The following is a 25,549-nucleotide window of genomic DNA, read 5'->3' as shown; positions in this document are numbered from 1 at the left end:
GGCAGCCCTGCTTTGTTTAGTCAGTGAAACTAAAGAACAAAAACAGATTACTAAGGTCATATGCAGCTTGAAAAAGAATGTTATCTAAATTAACAAGCCGGATTTCAAAACCAGATTGTGCATTAGGCACCTTAAACTGGTAACTCACACATAAAACACACCACCAGGTGACTCCAAGGAGTATCAATGCTCCGAATTCCCACTGGTGACAAACTAGTGTACCGTGTGAAATGGGGAGACAATTAGAAATCGGGAATGTTTCCTATTTCCTAAAACCAAACACACTGCCTTTGAGTGATTCTTTTTCACTAAAGGAGTGATTTTCTATTAAATTTTGTTTAACTCTAGGAAATAAAGTTGCAGTGTTGTAAGACACTAAACCTATTTCAGCCTGACTATAAAGGCATTGAAATAGTAAAAGAATAAAAAGGGGCTACAAGGGGGAAAGGAAAAAAAGTTACTAATGAATACGCTAAAGACTGCATGATAAACACGAACCTCATGGTAAAAGCAGTACTTCTGCTTTATTTTTGATCCCTAGGAAGGAACATGAGTATGCCTATGGGCCCTTTGAAGTTATAATGTTAAAGCACAGCTCAAGTTCTGTACTTCTATCAGAGGAGATCAGTGCCCAAACCGTGCCTTGTGCTGAACAACAGATTTGCAATTGTCCGCAGCTCCTGGGGAATTCATTCCACATTCTTGGATCAGTCCACAGGAAAGCTGTGTCACATTGAAGCCTTAAATTTAAAGGTCATCTGGAGTCGTGAATGGGTTTTAGACACTGTGGACGTGGAGCACTTTGAAGAGAAGCCCCCTCGGACTCCATTGTTAAGCCCCCTTTGGTTTAGCACTAAAGGCACTTTGGACATGCAAAAAAGCCGAGAGGCAGAGGGACAAATACAACAGCGAGAGACGGTCAAAGCTTCCAAGCGGTGCCAAGTGTTTCAGAGAGGAACTAAAAGATTCCGAAGTGCTTTAGGGGACAGGGTGATGCCCTCCCGCCCTCACACTCCGCAGCGCCAGCGGGCCGTGCCCTCAGCGCGCCGCCTCATAACCCTCCCTCGTGCCTTGCCCTCTGCCTCCCCCGGGGCCGTGAGGAGACGCCGCGGGGATGAAATCCCAGAGGCAGCGCCTTCAATCTCCGTATCCCAAACCCCAACTTTGGGGACACCGGGGCCGCCCCCGCCGGGCTGGGCTCCGCTCCGCTCCCCTCACGCCCCTCACGCCCCCACTCCCCTCACGGCCCCGCGCGCCCCGCGGCCCCGCCCCGCTGCGCGCGCAAACACCGCCCCTCAGGGCAGAGTGGCCCCGTGGCCCCGCCCCCTCGCTGCGTGCCCCGCCCCTCCCCGCCCGGCGGCCGCCGAGTCTCTCCCCCGCTTCCCTCACCGAGCGCGCGGCGTGCGCGGCGGTGCCGGTCCGGTGCTAAGATGGCGTCTATCATGGAGGGGCCGCTGAGCAAATGGACCAATGTGATGAAGGGCTGGCAGTACCGCTGGTTCGTGCTGGACTACAACGCCGGGCTGCTCTCCTACTACACGGTGAGGGGCGGCGGGCGGGCCGGGCGGGCGAGGAGGCGCCGGGGAACCGGCTGAGGCGCAGGGTGGGGGCGGGGAGGGGACTCGGGGCGTGCGGGCTCCCGGGCGGCCAATGGGGAAGGAGGAGGCGGCGGGAGCGGCCAATGGGGAAGGAGGAGGCGGCGGGAGCAGCCAATGGGGCGGCGCTGCGGGGAGATGGAGCGGCGGGGGCGAGCGGCGCTGTTGTTGTTGGCGGCGGGCGGCGCCGCCGGCGGGAGCGGCCGCGGGACCCGCCCGGGGTCTCCCGAAAGCTCCGGGGCCGCGCACCCTCCGCGGGCGGCCCGCGATCCCCCCTGCCCCGGAGCCTCGCTCGGTGCTACCGGGTCCCGCTGCCCCGGCGCTCCCCGCCCTGTCCGGCGGGAACTCGCTCTGGCCCCGCTCCGGGGGCTCAGCCCGGCCGGCGGGCCCGGGGCGGGGCCGCCCTGCCGGGGCCGTGTCCGCCCAGCCGCGCCCGGCGCTCCGTTCCCTCGGCTCCGGTGCTGCCGCGCTCGGCGGGCTCGCTGCAGGTGCCTCCCAGAGCCGGATCGACTTTCCCGTTTCCGTCCAGGACTTCCCACTTCCCAGCACCAACTTTTTAACTGCGATGTGTTAAGAAACTGTGATGTTTTCCTTAACTTTTTTTTTTTTTTTTTTTTTTCTCATAACCCCTGACAGATCCTGCCTTGCTGGCTTGTTCACCTTCCTTTTTCATATTTTTGCATAACTTACAAGTATTTTAATGGTACGAATTATTTTTTTTTCAAGGATGCAGCCTGAAATCTGAAAGCTCACTGGGTGAACTGCATCCATGCCCCAAAGTTTTCTTCTCAAGGAGCAATTAGTGTATCAAGCTGAATAAAACGCATACAAATTAAACCTTTAGTAAGTTGTAATGGATTTACAGCAAATAACTTGACATATCACATTGTCTGTGAAGCTTTGTTCATACAGAAGCATTGCATATAAAACTTTTTTCCCTAAATCTGGATTTCCATCATACTGGGAGAGAGCTTCTCTCCCCAGACACAGGGCATAAGCTCTTGCCATAGAACTGTCACAGGATCTCAATTGTGTTCATGTGGGTTCAAAATCTCTCACCTGGGATATGGATAGATCTATGGAAGTGCTTTTATAGTTGCTATTTAGTGGCTCTTCAAATGTCAGCTGCTTGACAGAGATGAATTAGTCAGTGTGGTCTAAGTAGCAGTCCAGGGTGCTAAGTCATTTAATGGTCAGCTACAGAAATAGAAACGTTTACTGATGACTAGTGTGTATAATTATAATTCTGGATATTGCACTTTTATCCTGTGGTCCTCAGCTGTTTAATAGAATTATATTATTTAATTATTTCCTATGACTGTGTACCTCTACACATACATTACATTTAATTTTGTATAATTTATTATCTTCTCTGTTAGTATAACAACTTTTAGTTCAAAAATTTAAAAACTCTTTTTTAAACTACCCATCCTAAAAAGTTCAAGTTGGATTCAAGGAATAAAAAATCACATTCTCTGCTTTATGTACCTTTACCACTAAGAATTGGCTGCAGTTAACATTTCCTCTAGAATGCTGTTCCCATCCATGAGCTGTCTTTCTGCACATACATCTCTGAAGTGCTCACTAGGCTGTTCTCCAGACATCTGAATTCATTCTCTTACCCAAGGCTGTGTCATGCTGAAAGCTGCCTGCTAAAAGATCTGGTCCTTTGGTACATCCTCCTCTCCATGTGTGCTGGTGTGGTGCTCCCAGGGCAGCAGGGTCAGCAGGAGCAGCATTTGAAGGGTAACTCAGACCTAGTCCCAGCTGATCATCCACCTCTCAAGAACCAATCCTACCACTGAGAAGGTGGTAGGACACTGCTTCAGCTTTAGTGTTGGAGTAGTAACTCCTGACTGGTAGTTTATGAGGCTTGTAAATTTGAAACATTGGCAGATTTGGGGGTTTTATTTATGTGGGGCAGTGGGCTGTTGTGCTCTGCCCGACATAAAGGAACTGTGTGATCAGGTACTCCCCCTGAACCAGTTTCAGTCTGAAGCAATGGAGTTGCCTCACTCTGCCTGCTGACTGTGACTGGGTTGGTGTTCGGGGCTGAATCTGGCCCCTCCCAGGGGTGTAAAGCAGGGGTGGGCTGGGCTGGGCTGGTTTCAGCCCGGCTGTCTGGACACACCATCTGGGAGCAGTTTTGTCGATACCAGGGATTACAGGTACCTGCTCAGCCTGTACCTGCTCGTTGTCTCTCCAGGCTCCTCAGCCTGTTGCAATCCAGTAAGTCCTGCAGAAAGGAGACACTTTGTCCAACAGATCCCACAGCCTGTTAACCTTTGGCTGGGGAGCTGTGGAGAACTGCAGGCAAATAACTCCTGATGCAGCTGAACTTTCCATTAGAGCCTGAGCCACAGACTTGTTTCTTCATAGGCGTGTCCTTGCACTCTTGTACTTAGCCCTCCTTGGTAGTTACTTAAAATAGACTGCAGAAAAGCACCCTTAATGTGAAATAAACATTCAAACAGAATTGGTGTGCAATAGCACTGCACTCTGGGTGCAGTGCATCAAAAAAAAAGGTTATGCTATGTCTTTTGATGGAATGAATAGCTGTTAACCTAAGTATGTTTTGGATGCTTACGTCAGGAGCAAATGAATTCAATGAAATTCCATTTCTGGAATGATTAGAACTTTAAAGAAGCAAGTCAAAAGATTTTATATCAAGTCAGAGTCAGGAAAAATAAAAAATGTAGTGGTCACATTTAATTCTGTTTTCATTTGTGTGTCCAATCCTCTGTACTTGTATTGCAGTGAATAATAGTAGTACTACATGCATGTGTGAATGTGAATCTTCTTCACATCCATTTACAAGGTATTTTACAAAGGCCTTTTACCCAATTTACCAAATTGTTGGCTTTTTTTTCCCACTTCTGTAGTCCAGGAGTTTTTTTTTTTTCCTCCTTCAGAATTGAAATGTTCATCTTCAAATTTATAATTACTTTTGTATAAAGTTACTTATGAATTCTGTAATTTAGAGAGCATGATCTGAACTTGTCATTCAACTATTCTTTTCACATGGCTTTGCTCAAATAAATGATTGTCTGATATCAGTAAATGGTCCCCCCCTTTTTTTTTTTTAAGCAAAATATTACTTAAATGACAGTGTGCCAGTTTTGCCATTTAAGATCTGTTTGACCAATGGCTTGACAAATTATTTCTTTTTCCCCTCAATATTCTTGGATTTGTGACTCTACCCATCTTTCAGTGCTTTCTCTTAAAGGAATAACTTACATATATAAATTAATGAAGCATTATGGGGTTTCAGTGTATTGTTGGCTTCACTGAAATATTTAGCTGACAAGTCTTGAAGTGGCTCATTCGTGCCTTCTGCTGGTGCAGGACCTGTAAAGTTGTTCCATGAGCTGGATTCCAGATGAAAAATACCTTTGTGCTGGTTTATTTTTTCAGCTGAATTTATTCTGTTGTTTGTTTTGTGCATGTCAGTGTAGAAACGTTTGTTGACATTATGCTGGGAAGAGAGCATGAGGACAAAGAAATGGTCAAGGAGGAAGGGGGAATTGAATGCAATTTGCTTTTTGTTTGTGTTTTCTGGCACAAGTGCTGTCTTAAAATACACATCAGCTATAGCCTTGATAATCCTTGGGGATCCTGTAGAAATAATCCAGAGAACCACTCAAGTTTGAAAATCTGATTTAAATTCTAGCTTTAAGTGTACTCTTTAAATAAATATTTAAATTGTATAATAAATTGAAAGAACTGGCATAGCTGTGCAAACAGTGCTAAAAACAGTGCCAGAGGAAGGGCAGTTCCTTAACGTATTTTAAAACTTTGTGGATATTTGACATTTGGTGGTATTGAAAGGAGAACTATTCAAAATGTTACAGGCTTAAAGAACTGCCTTGCACAGTGAATGAGGTCTGCAGAAAAAATTGTTGTGTATGACAGCTCCGTATTGTGTGTTCCTGAAACCAAACTGGGGAGCCTCCCACCTTAATGGTTTTTGCACCAGTGAATGCCTAAAGAATGGATTTAAGTGCTGTGCTTTTGTTCATCATTCCATCAAACTACTTTTAAAACATTTGCTGGTCCACTGCTTTCAGGAGCGAGAGCTGTGTGAAATCAGTTGTTAGGAAAAGTAGTTATGGCAGTATAAAAATATCTTTCCCCCTCATGTTTTTCAAGACTACAAATAGTTAGCAGCTTTAATACTGGTTGTATTGAAGAATTGTGGGTTGAAGAAGCTTGTGGGTTGTATCACCCAGCTGTTGAGGAGGGAGACTCAAATTTTGGAGCAGTTTTATGAATCTGTGGTGGTGAACTGAAAACAAACCTGGTTGACTGATTTCAAACGATGCCTCCGAAGCTGCAGTCATGGCTCAGTGGCCCCAGAGTAGAGACTTTCAGTTGAATACTTCTTCCAAATACAGTTTCTCAATCAGCAGCTGCGTTCAAAAATCTCAAGAAAACAGGAAAAAACCACATCTGCTTTTGCACAACCGTTCCCTCTGAGGTCTCTGTTTTCCATTCTCAAATGAAATCACACTTTCTTCTTACAATAACTTGGTCTGTCACATGCCCTGAAAGCAACTCAGTGATTCTATTAAAAACAGACAAAACTGTAAGTGAACTTGTAATAATAAAAATAATTCTGAATTTATGGTCACGGGATAAAAACTATTGCTGGTTATTTTACAACACTAAATTGAATTTTGTACATAGTCTAAACTTTGTATCACAGGTTTTGATGCACTGAATAAACTGTTAAAGGATTATAATTTAAGTAGTTGACTCCTCTTTAGTAGTAAGGTTGCAGCTATAGGCAGTTTAGTCTAGCTGTGCATTTTTGGGGAAGAAGCTGAATGGAGGGTTCCAAGACTGTGCTGTGCCTTTTACACCTTGATCCAGTTAAGGCCTCACATGTATTAATTTCTCATAGGATTCTCTAGAACAGTGTAATATTTTTCTGTGCCAGGACCTATAAAATGTTGCCTTACCTATTTCATATAATCCTGGCATCTGTTGTCTTGTAACCCCTGTTGTCTTGGGTTAGATGAGCCACAGTGGCACCTCAGCTATTGCTGCAGTGTTTTATCTCCTCTTTTATGAGTGCACCCACTAAAGTCCCAGGTTTAGCTGCAGAAACAACAAGGCTATGAGATGCTTTCCCTGAGCTTCTCCTCCAAGACTGCCTTGCAAGGGAGCTGGAGGAATGGTGGGCTGGGAACAGCCTGTAAAGTCTTTAAATTGTTGAGGTCTGTTTCTGCTTAAAAAATGAGCCTTGCCTTAGGATTTGATGAGAAAAATTACTATTATGGAAAGTGATCCAAATTTAAGCTTCTCTTGTAGATGTAGATAAATTGCAAAGATTACTGTTTATAGATACAGCTTGTTCCAGGTTCTTCATCCCTAACAGGAAATAAATGTCCCAAGTGGTTTTGCTCATCTGTGTACTTATGTTAGGGATTTCCATGACAGCACTGAGTGAGTCAGAAATGCACCTCTTCAAGCTCTGTGCCCTTTTTGCAAGCAGAACTCGTGCCTGAGAACTTCTGGAGGCAAAGAGCAGCTGGGTTTTATTTGAAACCTTAAACTTTGCACACAACAGCTAAAACTCAAATGAAATAGTAGTACTTCTAAAGATGAGGGAGGACTGGGGGTCTTTGGGGCTCAGGTTAGGATTCTAATTTTGTTTTGTTTTCTTTAAACAGGCCCAGTCATTATTTTCATTTCTCTTAAGAAGCTGTAGGTTAGCTGAAATGCCTCACATGCCTTATGTTATATCAGTTCTGTATGTGATCAGCTTGGCTCTGTGGATGTAAAAGAGAAACCAATAAAGGCCACATCTTTTTGGGAGATGCCTAAATTCACCCTGCAGTAATACTCTCTAGCTTTATTAATTTTTACAATTTTTTATTTGAGTTTCAGTTGACATTTATCTCATATTGCTCTCTGCTTATTACCTGCTCAAGTCCGTTATCATCACAATCAGTACAGCGTGTATTGAAAGCTTATGGAAAATGTAATTTTGTCTGGTTATAAAACGGAGCACTGAAAAAGATAGCTGCATATTAAAATTTTAAATATAAAAGAAAATAAAATGTGGCTTTTTAAATTAGCCATTTAGAGATGTCTTTCTGCTGTATGAGTTTTTGTTCAGTGAAATGGAACCATTCCTCAAAACAGTTATGGGATGGCTTTATTTTTAATAGGATATATTGGATAATCTAATTTCAACCAAAGAACGGGGAAGCTGAAAGTATTTGAATTATATTTTTCTAAAATCTTGGTTAGGGAAGGGACAAAAATCTAAAATGTCAGCTGAATTGTATTTTAAAGTACTGTTCTGCAGCAGCAGTGGAAGGTTTGCTGTTGGCCAGTGAGGGAATCCAGCACTGTGTGTGATGGCAGCTGCCTGCTCTGGAGCTCAGGGAATTCAGATATTGGAATGATGGGTGCTTTATTGCACTTAGGTAGGATGAATTCAATTTAGTGCTTTCTTATAGTTGGTATTAACCAAGTAAAGCTCTGTCAGAAGATGATGAAATTGTAGGTACACAAGCCCACACTTTGACCTGTTACTTATCTCGTGATTCTTTTTGCAGACTAAGAACATCATAATGTTTAAACTTAATTTCCATTCCATTAAAATGGTGGTGGACAAGAAAAATGGAGGCTTTTATTGTGTCTTTTACAGCTGAGTTGATGGTCAGTGGAAGTGGGAGTTGTTGGGACTCTGCTCTCCCTTGCAGTGGGATGAGCCCTCAAATTCCCTGCGTGTCACTAAGGGGTGTAAACCAAACCAAACCAAACCCAGTCTTTTCTGCTGCCTTTGCTCTTTGTCTGCTCTGTTCTGTGCCTGTGCCCGGCACAGGGGGCTGGGAGGGCTTTGCCTGCCTTGGGGGATCTGGGCAGTCAGACCTGGTCGGGTCCCTGCAGCCACTGCACTGTTGCAGTCTCGGTCCAGATATTTTCTTTCCTGCTTAGGTTATGCCAATATTTCTTCCAGAAACCACCAGAGGGAGTGATAAGCTCTCAGAAATGTCCTCCCATTTTAGGACAACTCTCAAAGCAGTGAATCTAAAAAATAAAAGTGTACTCTAGTGAGCTATGTCCCAAATGCACATAATTTGTCATAGGAAATTGTTGGAGAAACTTTGTAACTATATTTTCTCCTGAGTTTGAGGTTAAAAAAAACCCCAAAAAACCCCCCACCAAAACAAAATAATGCTCCAAAAAGTCTTGCCTATGTACTTGTTGTCTAAAAAGAAATGATATACCTGTAGAATACATTGCAGAGGCACTGCTGGTCTTTACTTCCATTTCACTTTGTCCAGCTAACATATGCTGCATGTGAAAACAAGTAGATTAATACTGATGGCTTCTAACACTCAGAAGACAGCTGTGATAAATTGGAGCCTAAATTGAATGAGAGGTCAGCTAAAACATTATTTGAGGCTCCAAGTTCTGTACTTTTACATTATCTTTAGTGAATAAGACTTGCTAGGACTGCTTCATTCTTTCCTTGTAGCTGTATCTAAAACATGTTGCAGATGAAGAATTATTTGTTATTCTTAAGACTTCTTGCCTTGTCTTTTTTTTTTCCATTAATGTCAGCAAGATTTTGTTGTCTAATTGCTTCAGTGAAAATAGGTCTGGTGATAATAGCATCAATATATTGTCTTGATGGAATTATTGATACACTGCTGGAAAGAAGTGGATATTTCAGAAGATGACAGCAAGAGAATCACGAGACACCAGTGACAGTTGTTGTGTTCCTGACCTGAAAAAATGTAGTTTGAATATTTGGATGGCAAGAGAGAAGTGGTTTTATTACACAGGACCACCTTTCAGATAAGGCTACAATAGCAATTTACCATTGAGAAAACAGGAAGTGTGTGGGTGGGTGGTCAAAACCAGCCCTTACCAGAAAACTTGAGTATTCAGGATGACCTAAATATTTTACTTTTCTTCTTTACCTTACATAGTTCGTGTGTGCTACTTGGGCTTGCCACTATTGCCCAACAGCAATGGTTACTGTCAGCTTTGTCTGAGTCAGTGGTGAGAGTAGCTGAAAGGTCAACTATCACAGTTGCAAGCTGGAAGTGAATTGACTGTTTAGAATTCCCTATTTGGGGGTGGGGGCAGAGGGGCTTTGAAGTTTTTTTCAGTGCTTAAACAGGTAATGAAGAAGAGATTGAGTAATCTTGCAAGGTAGGTTAATGTGCAAGTTTGAGCACTGGTTATGGACACAAAAATCCTGTTTTCTGGTCTGGGCTCCAACTGCTTAAATGACTACAAACGTTAACTTTTTAAACTGTACTGTAAACTGGCTGTACTACCTAGGAAGTAGATCTACAAACATGTCTAAACATGAAATTTGTATCTGCCTAAAAGGGGTAAAAATCAGGGAAAGATTCTGCCAGATGTATAATTTCACTTGTGCAGTTCTGCATGCACAGCTAGATTTTGTTTTATGGACACTTTCCTGAAAGTAGGAGAGAAAGGGGGAAGATGTGAATCAGCATACTGCTGATTTTTAATATTTCTCAAGTCCCTTCTTTTTCCTTTCATTTTACTTTCTATAAAGGCATGGACTGCATCTCATAACTATTTCTTGGAAGTGTTTGGCAAACTTCTTGAAGTGAGATATTATGTTCTTGTTTTTTGAAGGATTCATTTTTCGTACCATGGTGGTAGGAGCTAACCTATTTTGTAACAGAAATTGCATCTTGTTTAATCAGTCACTAAAACATGATGCAAAAACCCTTTATTCTTTCTCTGTTGGTTTGAATAACTTTCTTCTTACTGTATTTGTTAACCCACTGATCTGTTTGGTTTTTTTTCTGTTTCAGTCAAAAGACAAAATGATGAGAGGCTCACGCCGAGGGTGTGTTAGACTCAGGGTAAGTGTTGTTTTATTCAGTCCTTAATGACTTAATGTGTATAATGTGTCCTATTGGAGAGAACTGCAAGGAGACTTTTGAGGTTTGGGCTCTATTCTTGACTCTGCAAAATGCTGGAATAGTGTAAGTATTTAAAGAAAGGAAACATTAGAGGTCAAGTGACATGCTGGGCTAATTACATTCTATAATTTATATATGGTATAAAAATACTATAGATTTTATATGATATATTACAAGGCATTTTGTGGCAGAGTAAGATGGGTTAATAGTAGGAGGCTATGAAAAATTTGCTGTTTGCAGTTCTCATTTCTCTGTGTGTGGAGGTCCATGTATATATACACATATATATATGTCTATATATTGCTCTGTACCTACAGAAGTCACTGTGAAACTGCTCCTTCTGTCCTGATTTGTTTTTCTTCTCTTAATATGTCCTCCATCCTGGCAGTTTGGACACTCCTTAGGCCTAGGCTTGAGCTTAGTGAGACACAGGAAGACTGGAAAGGGAAGGGAGAACAGTGTGGGCAAAGTTTTTGTAATGTGTTTGGAGAGGGGTATACAGACTGGGGAAAGAGAGGCAGAAGATGGAGAGTGGGAAAGCTGAGCATTACCTGTTTGAGGCACTCTGGTGTGGGACATTGAGCCTTGAGTGCTGCTGTTGTAGCTGGAAGTGGCAGTCCTGAAGTGAGGTGGGAGTGCTGTGATGTCTTTGCACACACCCAGTTTCTACCCTGTGGTCTTGCACAAGTCCCTTTCCTATATTTTTCGCCCATTTCTCATAGAATTTCTTGTTCTAGCATGCAGCAGTCTGGTGAACAGCTGGGGCAAGTAGGAGGAAGGAGTGAGGAGAATGATGGGTATGAATGGGAGCATTTTGAAAGTTGAAGTAAAGGAAGTCTAGAGAAGGGGATCTGTGGTCTTACAAATAATGTGAGAGTGTTGAAGGAAAACTCTGCATTTTCCAGCTACTCCTTCCTTCTGTTGTTAGTCCTTTCTAGTCTTTCTGGGGTACCTGTAGCCTTCTGAGACTCAGAAGATCCCCATTAACTTGGATTCCAGGTGACTTCTTTGCACTTTGTCTTGCTTGATGTATTGATATCTTAATTCAGAATTTCTTTAAGGGAAATGTCCATTCAAACCACTACCTGGAACAAGACACTCCCAAAGATTCATGAGGAAGATTTTTTCATTGTGCAGAAAAATTCAGTCCAAAAAGCCATTCCTGCTTTAATAGTGCTGTGAGCCTGTCACTGTGGAGGTTGTCCACAGCCTGCCAGTTTAGGAAATATTAAAAGTGAACAATCTGTTCAATATTGCCTGGTCCATCTTTATGTGTATTTAACATAAACCAGCCCCTTTCTCTTCTCCCATCTGCCACTTTTCCATCACAATTTGTTCTTTGGAGTTTTTTAAAAACTTACAAACTCCCCCACCTTGTCTCTGAATACATGTGATTTGCTTGTTTGGTTGTTTTTTGGTGTTTTTTTTTTTTGTGAGGGAGGAAGGAATCTTCCTTTTTTCTACTTTTGTAAAGCAGCTTCCCCTGGCAGATGACAGTGATACTGATAGCTGAACAGATGGGCTTCTACAGTCTGAAATTCTATCAGAGAGGTTTTCTGTTTGGAGTAATTGTTGATTTGTAACTGTAGGTGTGAACATAAACAAACATGTAACTTAAGCAATTTGGCTAAAATATTTCCTTTTCCCTTGAATGGATTATGAAGAGCTTGTTCCTCACCTTTTTGCTCCTGATGAACATTTCATAGGCCTGAAGTTTCATCTTCAAATTCTTTTGCTGATTATCTTAGTGTAGTTAGAAAAGTGTAGTCATAAAGCATTCTGTGTCATCTGCACTATGCTTATGTCCTGCTAAAGTTTTCTGGAATATCCATAAACTTTCCTGCTCTTATTTTTAATTTTACTTGTTCATATGTATTATCTGCATGACAGAGGAAGCATTTTCTGTGCTTCTGACTCAGAGCCTTTGCCCCAGTGTTGCAGTGACAGTATGTGCACTGTGCACAGGTTTGTGCTGAGTTCACAGGCCCAGCAGGGCTCTCCCTGCTCCCACACTTAGGATAGGGCAGGACTCAGCTGTCTCAGTCTGTGTTTACTTGAGTTTTACCTGTATCCTCTGACTTACAGGTTTTTGGTATCTTTAGGCTGGAGAAAAGGAGGCTCAGGGGTGACCTTATCACTCTACAATTCTCTGAAATGAGGTTGTAGTGAGGTGAAGGTCAGTCTTTTCTCCCAGGTAACAAGTGACAGGATGAGAGGAAATGGCCTCAAGTTGCACCAGAGGAGGTTTGGGTTGGATATTGGGGGAAATTTCTTCACTGAAAGAGTGGTCAGCCATTGGAACAGGCTGCCCAGGGAAGTGGTGGAGTCACCATCCCTGGAAGTGTTAAAAGATGTGTGGATGTGCCAGTTGCTGAGATAATTCAGTGGTGAACACTGTGGCACTGGGATAACAATTGGATTTGTTAATCTTAGAGCTCCTTTCTAACCATAGTGACTCTATGATACAGCTGCTGAGAATGGTACTGTACAACTTGCAGTGACCTTCTGATTTACTGCACATGTACTTAAAGTGCCAGATATTTCTTATCTACTGGTATATTTAAAAGAAATCTGGTGGCTGTTGTGTCCTGGCACTGAAAGTATTCAGAATTATACTGCCTTGGATACACTTTTTAGGTGCCTCTTTTATAGTGATCACAGAGCTGTCCATGAAAAGCCTATATGGGAAGATACTCTTGGAGAAGTTAAATAGCACGTTTTATCAGTGGAGGGAAATAAAAAAACAGCTTGGAGCTATCCTTTCCTGCTGCACTGCCCTGGATTACAGATGGTTGGTGCTGTTCTTACCTAGGACTGCTCCTGCTGCTCTGTTGTGGGGCCATGCAGGACCTGGTCCCACAGGCCACAGATCTCACGGAGGGACTGTGAGGAACCTGTGTGGGCAACACTGACTCAGCTCCCTCTGCCCCCAAGCCTGGACCCAAACCATCCTTAGATTTTGGCCAGCCTGGTGTATCCTGACCCCCAGCCCTGCAGCTGCTGTGGGGTGCTTGGCTGAATGAAAGGAATTGACTCAGGGCTCCTGCTAGTGCTGTTAGTCTTTGTGTCCTCTGAGAGTAAGGGCAGAATTTACCCTTTAAATACCCTTTACACCTTCCAGGGGTGTCTGTGTGTTCTGTGGGAGAGGGAAGGATGCAACAGATCCTGGTGCTGTTTCTCCTTGGAGAAAAGAAACAGTAAATCCACTGGTGATTTTTGAGCTAAATATTACAATTTACTGGAGTTGGCAGAGGCTTTGAATTGTCCTTTTGTGTCTTCTCCTGGGTGAAACTGTTATTTATTATAAGTGTTGGAGAGGGCAGGAATGAAAATGCGCATAGATTTGTAAATAGCTAAGCACAGATGGTCTTTAATTAATTTGCATTTTCTTGTAATTATTCATGAAGAATTAGAAGACAAAGCCAGTTGCTTCTGATATGTCCTGATTACTTACTGTTAATATTTACTTAGGGACTGAAAATTAGATCATGCAATGTACCAGTGACATGACATGATGGGCCAAATTCATTCTGCTAGAATGATTTATTTTTTATTACAGGCTGGTAGATAAAATCAGGTCAAGAGCTTCTTTTTGTAGAGTACTTATGAATTATTATTTTTATACACCAAAAATACATATAAAATATTGCTTCTCACTCTTCTTCAAAATACAAGTTGGAATGTAGTAGGGAACTGCTGCAGCATAAAGCCACCTCCATTACAAAAATAAAAGATGCATATCATTATCCAGATAATAGCTTTACAAATATTCCCTGCTTTTTTCTGCAACTAAAAATTTATTGTTTTAAAGAGCTGACTGCATCCTATGACTGAACAGAGAATCTTTCTGCTCTTTACTGTATTCAGTTTCCTTCTAATTTGTCAAAGCTTTTTAAATTCCAGTGGTGTAGTGATAGAGTGTCTGCTGCTGATGTCACTGCTTGCCTTATCAGGATTTTGTTCTTTGTTTCACAGGGAGCTGTGATTGGTATAGACGATGAGGACGACAGCACCTTCACAATAACTGTTGATCAGAAAACCTTCCATTTTCAGGGTGAGCTGAAAGAAGAGATTGTTTTTTCTTATTATAGATTCCACTTGTATTTGATGGATGATTTTAAATGTTTGGCAACAGAACAGCATGAATGAGCACACTGAGAACATTCTGGATCCAGGGGTGCTGCAGGTTAGGCAGGGATTTACATCTGCAGTGGATACATATGTGCTAGAAAGAGACTGTAGCTCTGGCAGGATTTGGAGATGAATAATGTAAAGAATAAATCACTCAAGGGGAGAAAGTAAATGTGCTCCTGATTATGGGTTTCGCTTACAAAACGTTTCTGATCTTCGTTATCAAGATACAATTATGCATTTCTTTATGAAGAGAATCAAGACTGGTCTGAAGGTTGCAATTTGTATCCAAATAGAACTTAATGCTCAATTATGAGGAGACTAGAGGCAACGTTTGGCTTAACGGTGGAGCTTTGCTTCAAGATTTACCAGCTTGCATTCATTTCATCTACATTTCTGTGTCTTGTCTGCCAGTCACCATTTCTCTGCTATTATCCTTTTATTCACATTTCCTAACACCAATGCCATCTGCCACTGCTATGTTTCGTCATTGCATGCTATGGCTCACCGGTAGAAAGGGTAAGGCTCTATATGATTGCTATGTACTCCTTAAATTATTTTGTCTGCAGCAGTAGGACAAAATACTGTGCTGATATTGAATAGAGAACTTCCTTTTTCTGAATGTTAAAATCCTAGGGATTAGGATAAAATCCTAACATTTTTCTGTGTGTTAAAATATGAAAATATTATGCAGCTAACATTTGTTAGTCCTTTTGCTTTTCTTCTAAAATGCAGTGACTAAATAATTGCTTTGTATAGAGCTGGAAACTGTAAATATCCTAGAGGCACACTTGCATTTAAGCAGTCATTTTAATTTATGTAATCTCAAATAATTCTCTAACTTATATTGTACTGTACATATTTTTAAATCAGTGAATTGCAGATGGGAATTATCATCAATACTATTGTTTTTGTGAGACTATTTCTAGTGATAAATATTAATTGTACACCATATTGTCACTGGCTTCTGTATTCCTTGTGCTGTAGTTTTTCCTAAATGCTGCTGCTGTCCTCTGGCTTTTCACTGCATTGAGCCTTATAAATGTACCTTCACAATGCTGAGCTCACAGTAATACTTAAATCTACTGTTCCCAAGGATAACTGTTAAAATGCAAGCTAATTGCTAATGCAGTAGTGGATTGCTGTACTAGGGCAGTCTTTCAGTACTACAAAGCTAAATACTGCTGAATATTTGAGAACTTGATACAGGTAAATCTAGAAATCTCTAATCTTTAGTTACTAAGATGAACCTTTTTTAATACATCTTGTTTTCAGTGATTTGTTATGTGCTGTATTCTCCTTTGGGTAGCCAGATGTCTTAAGAAAACTGATAGTATTTGACATAAGTAATGTTCCATCTAAGTAATACTGATAATTTTTTTGAACAGCAATGTTGTCACATCTTGTGCTTTATAATTTCTCTTTCTCTGCATTTCATATTAGGCCAGGATTTATGTGTCCTCCTTTAGTGTACAACTAAGATATTGTACACTATTTTCTGTATTATGCATTTTCTATTAGCATATTATGAAAATAATGTCCTTGATACCCAGGAGTTTATAATGATACAAGCACAGTGTTAATATACATGGATTAAATGCAAAAATGTATACAGACAGGTAAGATACCAGTCCTGTGATATTTCAGTGTAAAAAAAAGCTCTGTGGAACTGTATATATAGTTCTTACAGTCACTGTAAATGCATTCTCACCTCATTGCAACCTCTGTCATATTTATGTCAAATGTTTGTACATTATATTAAATTAATTCAGTATTACACAGGTTTTAACTTAAGCAAAATGTAGGTTACTTTCAGTCATGAATGGCAAGTGGTTAATAATGTAAATATTACAAAATGTATGCTGAGACTACATAGGATATGTAGGGCAGATTTTGGGAATAATCCAAGAAAACAGACAAAATTCCTAATTCCTTCCTAGCTTTTAATACCTGATTAAGATAGAGCTTTTATTCTGCAAGATAGTCTTAAATAGCTATAAATTCATTCACCCTTCACAAAAGAAGTCTTGGACAAGGGAAAACTGCAGGAATTACAGTTCCTTCCCTCCTTCCTTCTTGCTGCCTTCCTTCTTTCTCAAGGACAGACAGGGATTCAAACAAGCTGGAGCCTAGCTGGGGAAAAACCAGAACTTTAAAAATCCAGGCTTTCAAAGATCTCCTGACCTAAGTTGGGGTCCCATCTGCAGTGGAACAGATTCTCTTTCAGGCTCTCCATTCACTCAGACTTAAAGTACTGATTGGTGCCTCAGTCAGATCTTGCTGACAGCCAGTGATAGAATTTGAATTTGTAAAAAATAAAAGAAAAACTTCATTATTATTAATTATTTCTTAATGTCAGTTGCTGAAAATTGCACATCTGACTGACACTCTAAAGATGGAAGTAATGAGATGAGGGGCAAGTAAGTAATTTAAAACTGTCTGACCAACTTCTCACGTGGAAGTTGATTCCATATGTGTGTCTATGTGTGTAACTGAATTTCCAAAGTGCCAAAGCACCACCATCTCCCACTAAGATCTGCCTGTCACTGGATTTTGGCAATTTCTGAGTCTTTCTCAGAAGAAAAGTTCATATTTTGTTTCTACCTGTGACAATCTCCCTCTTTCCTGTTCTCAGCTGTGCTTCCTAGTGGCCACCCCTGTACTGAACATCAGTAAAAGTTAAAAAGTTTTGCATTACAAAGATATTGTAGGTTTTGAAAGATGGCTGAGTACATCCCAAATGGGATCCATATCCTTTATACCCTACCTGGGTATAAAGGACAGAAGTTAATTGAATAAATATGGGCAGTAAAACAGAGCATGTTTTGTTTTTACTCTCAGCTTGACTTTAAGCTCTGCCAGAATGCCCAGCAGATTTTTTTTCCTGCATTTTATTGTTATGTACAGGTATCTTGATGCTTGTTCATATTGGAGGGGGAAGGGAGGTAGAATGACCTCAGGAATTTTAAAATAGATATAAAAGTAATGTATTTTATCTCCTGACTGGCCCTTGTTTGATCATGCTGAATATCCAGTTTCATGGCTTGCTTGTAAGGCTTTTGAATTAGGCAGATCTTAAAATATTCCCTCATGGGTTTTTTCATATTAGATGCAATAATCCATTCAAGTTGCTGTAAGACATTTGGGATAATACTTTCAGTTTAATTTACCTTCCTGTCAGGAAGCTTTTTCCTGGTAGTATATTTTTCCTTGCTGCAGTGCATGTCCCTGTTGTAAATGTTCCATAACTTTCAAACAGTGTGGGGGTTGGGTTTGTTTTTCTTTTAACATCTTTGTATCATCACCAAGCTTTAAGCTCTTTCCATTTGGAAATTCACTTCTTCAATCCTTCATATTACTTAGCTGTTCTTTCTCCTCACTGGGATGCTTGTGACTTAAATTCAAGAGTGGGAACATGATGTTCAAGAGACTCTGGCAAGGGTATTGTTGTATTTCTTTTTGATATTTGATTTGCTGTCTAACCTGAAGCAATAATAGCTTCTATCTAGACTGAAATACTTCACTAAACAGACATTTTATGCAGGAAAAAGAATTCATATTTTTTAAAAAATTGGATTTTTAAATTCCTACCTGAAAATCCAGCTCTTATTCTTACAGCCTGCAGTACAGTTCCTTGGAAGGCAAATCAGTTTTGTGCAATAAAGGATGAAAAGATTGGAAGCAGTCCAGTGCATTGATCTGAGATGATTTTGCTTTAGCTTTTGTTTTTCCTTTCCTATTCCTGCCACAAAAGTATCTGAGAAATGAAGCGTGAATGTTGCTGTGCAACTTATTCTCCTGTTACATGAAAGCTGTCAGCTGGTAAAGGTAGATTTGTCCTTTTTTCCCATCCTTTCCCAGTTTTGTAGCTTGATTTGTGTCTGCCCACCATCCCAGCTGAGGAAAAAGGGAGACATGCCCAGCAGGAGGTTGCCATAATGTTATAAAAGCAAGGATTTTTTGTTAAGGTGGGAGGCATTATTATTGAGGATATATTGGGGTCTGCAAAGGCCTTAGTTGCTCAGCAGTGTCAGAATTTCAGATTTTAAGTATTTGCATTACGTGTCAAAATTAATTATATTGGTTTTATACCTGTGTTTCAACATTACTTGCAGAAATAGTCAATATTTATAGTCTTCTAGAAATCTTTGACATTGTCCACCAGATAGATGACAGGAAGCTGACTGTTCTTGTGGTAGAAAGAGGCACTTAAATCTATCACATTACCTGATTTAAATAACGATTCATAAATTGCAGCCTTAAAAAACAAAAAAAAATTAGAGCCTTTTAAATTTGATATTGAAAATTGCCTGGAGAGGGATTTTGGTGTGAATTCTTGGTCTATGCTGGTTTCTTCAGTGATGTACAAAACTGCTGTGACAACATTGTTTGTCCCAAGTTAACATTTTTCTGGGTCTTTTGGGCTTCTGGTGATGCTGAAACAGTGAATTCCTCCATGCTATGCTCAACTGTGCTTTTATATTGCAGAGGAGGATGAGCAGCTATGATCAGAGTAAAGCTGAGCTTCCTGCCATCCGCCCTTTACCTGACCAGGTCTGGGCTGCATCTCATCCTCCCCTGACTGGCATGAACTGCACAAGTTCCTCTGTGAGCCAGAGCTTGGTTTAGCTTTTGCAGTGATTTTTCTGTCTTCCCCTCTCTTCCCTCTGCCTCCTTTTTGCTCTTGATGTATTGCAGTGGTATTTTGAGTAGTTGGAACATGTGAGCAGAGTGCAGGGAATGGTGCATGGTTGTGCTTTTCCTGTTTCATGCAGGTCCTTCTTGCACCAGCAGCACCTTGTGTTGTAATTTTCTGTTTTCCAATCAACCCCTGGTTATGCCATTTTTAATGGGACTTCCCATACTCAATTGTTATAGTCATATATAAACATATCCTAGTTTTCTGTTTTTAAGGTTGAAGCTGCAGATTTCAAAATATGTGTTAAACTTGAGAGTAGCAAAGAAATAATACCATGAAGCAGTATCTGTGTGATGTGTTGATTTTTTTTTTTTTTCTTTTTTTCTTCCTCTGGAAGAAATTGTGATTTTTGGCATCAGTATGAATCTCTTCTCTCAACTGTGTATGTGATACATGGCAAGTATTCTGGAAGGGGGAAAATGGCCAGAAAAGGTCTCACTTATAAGGAGGGGAGAGATACTGAGTAGTTCAACACTCATTTCCTTCTGCTTTAACAAGAAATTCCAAATGAGAATAACCTTGAGTTTGACCTGTTAAATTGACAGTGATTTTATTGGCTAAGAAAATGGTTATATTTTTGTTTTTTTGGATTTTTTTTTTTTTTTGCAATTCAAGACAAAATATAGTTTCTACCTTAAACTGGTAGTTTCAGACCTTTATCAGTGGGATCTGTAATGGAAAAAATCCTTTCCTGTGAGGGTGGTGAGGCCCTGGCACAGGTTGCCCAGAGAAGCTGTGGCTGCCCTGTCTCTGGAAGTGTTCAAGATCAGGTTGGACTGGGCTCTGAGCAATCTGGGACAGTGGAAGGTGACCCTACCCATGGCAGGGTATTGGAATGAGATCATCTTTAAGGTATCTTCCAAACCATTCTGTGATTCTGTGATTAAATTTAAATGCAAACATACTCTAAAAGCCATTTCCACAGAATATACCATATGAAGCATTGTTTAGTGTTGCTATTATTAATATTCAAGTATTATTCTGTAGAGAAAAACCATATACTTGGAGATTTGTCCCACACTCAGAAATGTTTAATTACAAAATTACAAATTATATACGGATTTCCAGAGAGGAAATTGATCATGCATTTCCTTTGTCACAAAGTTTCCACACAAAGCTCTGTTCCTGGGCTCCTTATAAAGCTTGCTAAAAATGCTTTTGAGCTTAGGTAACAATAAAAGAACAGTTGAGTTGATTTCTCAAGATCACAGATTAATTTTACAAAGCCATTGTACACAGGAGACCTTTTGATGCCTTTTGTTTGGCCATGACTTTGTGTCTTGTGACTGCACAGGAGTTTCCTGTAGGGATGAGGAACTCAGGCTGGTTAGATCAGACACCTGCAGAACAAAAGAAAGGTTGATTTATGTGTGTGGGTGGAGAATGGCATCAGGAGGAGGGTTAGGAGGAGGGAGAATAATGATTGTGACAACTCCAAAATTAAGACATACAGGAAATAATATTCAATCTACTGCCAGATGTGGGAGCTGCATGTGTTAGAAAGATATTTGTAAGCAGTGGAAGTACAGTGTTTTGCTAGGCTGGTATGAAACCCTGCTTCATCTTGCATGTTTTTCTATGGTTTGAAAGGCCTTCAGTGACTTTAAATAGCAATTTATTTAGCCATGGAACAGTCCTGTGATGCGTGACTTTTCCACCTTATCGAGCACTGCTGATAAAATCTCTCTCCATTGAGAGTGGTGGCAGAAATCCTATCGATCTCAGTGTAGCCAGGATTTCATCTCTATTATCTTGTGATTTGTGTGTAAAGATACTACATTAGTTCTGCACTTGGCTGAGAAAATACAGGAATTTTGCATACAAATCAGTGGAAGTTCTGTCAGAATAAAGGCTGCATAATTGACTCTATTGACTCTGTGGGTGTAATAGACTCTTCTTACTGAGTTCTGCCTGTAAGTAGGTCACAGTGAATGAAAATAAAATATGCATTTCTCTTTGTGACAGTACGGTGTTTTTATAAGTAATCTAGCAATTTTTTCCCACTAATTCTTCAGATTTTTCTTTCATCCTAATGCCCATGTAGATGCACACACACAACACACACAAAAAGAGCACCAGTATGCAGATTCTGAGGTGATATATTTTGTGTGTATTCTGTCTTCCAAGTACTGCTGTGCATGACCTAGAAATGCTGGGGGTAAATGCTGTATCGTGGAGCAGAGTTGTTAAACTTGTTTATATCTAATCTTTAGATGCTATCAAGCTTAGGCTGGAAAAAGTAATCTGTTTTATGCTGTACTTTAACATTTGGTAAACGTTATATAAACACATATAATCTCTCCACAGCAAAGTAAATATTATAGGAACTCTAAATTATAAAATTTATTCTCTATTTGGGAAATTAATAGAGGCTGAGAGCATCTAATGTAGTTGCATTTCATTTGCCTTCTTATCTTCATTGAACAGAACTTTTTTAAATCCCTGTCATATCTGATTTAGCAGTTTGGGGAGTTCAGAGATAAAGGACTATTTCATAAAACAAAAGTTTTAAACCACAATTTTTCGAAATTACAGAAATTCTTCAGTAGAAACAGTAATTCTTGTGTTTAGTATTTTTTTCATTCTATAATTTTCTCTTTGATCAAATAATTGCTTTTCTTTCTTTGGACCTTCTCTAGGAAAGAGTTCAGATTTTTTTGTTAGTATAAGATTGATGTTAAAGTATCTGAGGAATAAGCTCAACCAGACGGATCACAAAAAATGCACATTAAAAAAACCCATATTAAAATTCTCTGTAATGAATGACATATTTTTCAAGTGTGTTTCTCTGAGCTAGTCATAAATAGGACTGTGATCATGTTAAGTACCCTGTGGTTGTCTTAGATATGCCTGAGATGTCACAGTAAATTATACAGGTGTCTTTCAAAGGGTGCACCACAGACACAGAGGAGTGAGGGCTTAGGCATATGGGAACAAACTGTATGTAATCTAGCTCATAAATACTAATTCTACTAGAAAAAAAAAAAAAAAAAAAAAAAAAAAAAAAAAAAAAAAAAAAAAAAAGTAAAAATAGCTTAACTGACATAATCACAGTAAATTGCAATGTTTCAGCCATTAATGGTTCCAGTGTCTTGCACACAGCAGTGATTATGCAGCTCTGTGTGGATTTAGCTTCTTTCACGTTTAAATGTTCACTGTTAAATTGCAGTACAAACTGAATTAGAATTCTAGCACTTAAAATCAGAGAAAAACACAGGCACTGTTTAGTGCCCTCTCAACTGCAGACACAGCTTGGCTATTTTTGTGGATTGTTAATGCTCTAGCACAATTTGACTTTCAGCTGACCAGGTAACTCTTGCATTAACCCCTCAGACTAAGAACCACCTTTATGTTTTTAAGTGTCAGTTATTTCTCATGTCCAGGTGTCCTTCAGTGTTTCTGGTTTGTTTTTTGTAATATTGTTATTCTAGAAGCAGCCTGGGGAAAAGCAACTCATTTATCTCTCTTGCCCTTCTTCTCTTTTTAGAAGTTTTGTGCCAGGAGGGACCAGATAATACTCCTCTGTTTTTGTATAAGTACAACACCAGTGTAATTCCTTGGACTAGATAAGAATTGCCTTATCCCAAATGTTTTGTCAGAAACAAATTCTGGAGTAGCTTTCACATAGGAATCGAGGAGGGGATTAACTTTAAAATGGAGCCTGATCAAATGATGAAAAAGTTGGAGTGATTTAGGGTAGTTGAGGCACAGGACTAATGAGGACTAATTCTTGTCCTGCCTGCAGAAGAAATCGTCTGCAGATGCAGAGTGGATATTAGGTAGTGTGCATCATAAACTTCTTAGGTGCAAAGGTATTAGAGCTTTTCCTTTGACCAAAGTTGCCTTCTTTACATGAAAAACAGCTTGGATATTTAGCTTTCCCTACAGATGGGTAGATAATGATCTCTGACCATTGTGTGTAGGTTTTTCCCATAAATTCTTTCTGAGTGTGTCAACTAATCTCTTTTTTGAATGCCCCCATTGATTTTTATTTTTTTTTTAATCAGTGATCTTTTGGCAGCTGTTCAGTTCTAAATTGCTTTTACCATTAGGGAGCTTTTACTTGCACCTAATCTCACAGCAGCCATTTTGATTAGATTTAATATAACTTTTCTTGCATCTTGCTTTACTAAAAACTGCATCCTGCTGGTTTTCTCCATGGTTTTCTTAAGAGCCTATGGAGGAGAGCCAGGAGGATCTGCTGTTGATGATAGATGGTCTGAAATTAAACCAGTGTCCTGAACAGAGAGTGCTTAAAAGGTTTTGATGCTCTGTTTCCATGCAGTAAGCAGTCTTCTCATGGCTGTGTTCCTGGATTTATCATGCCCGAGACTTTCTCTAAGTAGCAGGATTGATGAGATTCATGTGTGCTCCCTAAGGATTGATCATGCTATGCCAGAACTTTGCAATGTCTGATATATGAGGAAAAAATACAGCTTTTTTCCCCCCTCTGCTGGAGAGAGAGCCCTGGTAGAAAGACCTATGAAGGGGTCATTGGAGAAGCAGAAGTTTCAAAAATTTAGTTTATTAATGAGCATGGAAAAGTCAGTTTCATTTTGGAACTGCATGGATTGGGTGGTTTCTAGATCTTCCCTGCTGCTGTAAGGCCTCTCTTCTGGTGGGGGTTCAGATATAAGTCAGAATGTGATAACCTTTGTTAATGGGCTACTGTATATTGAGATTAGTGTTTAACTAATACTGTGACCTCTTTTTGCTGGCAGTTTGGAAGATCACAGGAATCCTGCTGCAGTACAAGGATTAATTCACTGGTCTGCAGCTTAATTGTTTCCTTTTTAGTTTAAATAATCGTGGGAAAAAACCCTTCGACATAGGATATTTGTATCCCATAAATTCCTCAGTGACTTGTACCCCAGTTTCCCAGTAAGATGTTTTTTGGGACTGGAAGATGGTGATTTAAAAAATACCAAGAAAAACAGAAAACAAACCCAAGAAACTTACACACATTGAAATAATGCTAACCACTGTTGTTTTGGACACACCTTTGAAAATTTAAGCCATTGATACATTTGAAATACTGATAGATTAATGACACAGGTAACTATATATGTTAAGTGGTGATTGGTATAGGAAGAATAAACTAGATTGATATGTCTGGCAGGACTAAGCCAAAGGGTCTGGTTTTGGTAAGCAGAACTAAAGAAACTAAGAAGCATTAAAATTGATTCTAGTTGACTAGTTCAGTAATTGAAATTAGTGTTAAAGTGTAATCTGTGCTGTGCAAAAAGAACAGTGTTTGTATGTGTATGTGTGTATGGAATGTGAAAAGAAAAACTGTAATTTGCATGTTGCAAAATGTGTTTAGTGTAATGCAGCCACTGGACAGAGTTCCCAGGGCCTCTGTCCGTCCATCCTGTCTGCTTTCACTGCATTATAAACTTGTCCTCAGTGCCTGCTTCAGCTTCTCAATTAAAATATGGATCACCAGTAAGAAGAGTCCTGTGAGTTAGAAGTTCTTTCTAATGAGCTGTTGAGTGTATCTCAATGGCATATCCAGCTTTTTAATACTTGCTGCATTTCCTGCAGGAAAATCACCTGCTGTTCTGAGTAACATTTAATTACTTTCACTTCTTCCTCTTTCTCTGTGGCTTTCTCTGTGCATCTGAAAGCGTTTTGGTAGCCACTTTCCCTTAAGTCTAGTTTGAATTTGTTCAGGTTAATGGTATTGTGGCCAAAATTCCTATGGCAATTGATCATACTCTACAATTTTAAAAGAACAATGAGTAAGTAAACTTGTAGTAGATTGGAAAAATGTTTATTTTTATGAAAAAAAGACTAGATAGAATTCAGTCTTTTACCTTTTGTGTAGTGAAAGTTTTGCCCCACCATTTTGTGAGGCCACCTCATCACTTAGGCTCTGAGCAAGTTTATGTATTAAAAGGACGTTCATAATTATTTCTCCCAAACACATACATTGTCAGTTCTTTCCTGATGGTTTTATTAAATTGACATAATTAGTGTATATATGCTGAAGTTAACAGTGTAGTATGCTTATCTTTAAATTGGTAGGGTTATTTTGGGGGAGTTTAGAAAAATCTACATATTCAGAAGACTTGGGGCATTTTAAAATTACTGATGGGTTCAAGCTGCAGAATTCCAGAAAATAAAAGCAGTGCAAACTAAAGGGTGAGAAAAGGAACATTGAAACAAAGAATACATTTCAGTATAACCTAAGG

General features: G+C 40.0%; 2 protein-coding genes across 5 annotated transcripts in view; one reads left to right on the top strand and one right to left on the bottom strand.

The window, feature by feature from the left end:
- The window catches only part of EPS15 (epidermal growth factor receptor pathway substrate 15), a 68,194-nt gene extending 66,710 nt beyond the window's left edge, over nt 1–1,484 (bottom strand). For 2 of the 3 annotated variants that reach the window (XM_083868078.1, XM_083868081.1), the window contains exon 1: nt 1,390–1,482. The gene's annotated coding sequence lies outside the window, so the exon portion shown is untranslated. Of the gene's footprint in view, nt 1–1,389 lie in introns of all 3 variants that reach the window. The other variant, XM_083868080.1, reaches the window with a different exon arrangement.
- The window catches only part of OSBPL9 (oxysterol binding protein like 9), a 58,216-nt gene continuing 34,035 nt past the window's right edge, over nt 1,369–25,549 (top strand). For both annotated transcript variants that reach the window (XM_083868083.1, XM_083868082.1), the window contains exons 1-3: nt 1,369–1,541; nt 10,415–10,465; nt 14,501–14,579. In XM_083868083.1, the coding sequence (XP_083724209.1) occupies nt 1,431–1,541; nt 10,415–10,465; nt 14,501–14,579 (241 nt within the window). In that variant the 5' untranslated portion in view covers nt 1,369–1,430. The remainder of the gene's footprint in view (nt 1,542–10,414; nt 10,466–14,500; nt 14,580–25,549) is intronic.

This window comes from Zosterops lateralis, assembly GCF_965231275.1.
Source record: "Zosterops lateralis genome assembly, chromosome: 9".
Taxonomy (NCBI): Eukaryota; Metazoa; Chordata; class Aves; order Passeriformes; family Zosteropidae; genus Zosterops; species Zosterops lateralis.
The sequence above is the reverse complement of the archived record's forward strand: the minus strand, read 5'-3'. Positions and strand labels throughout refer to the sequence as shown.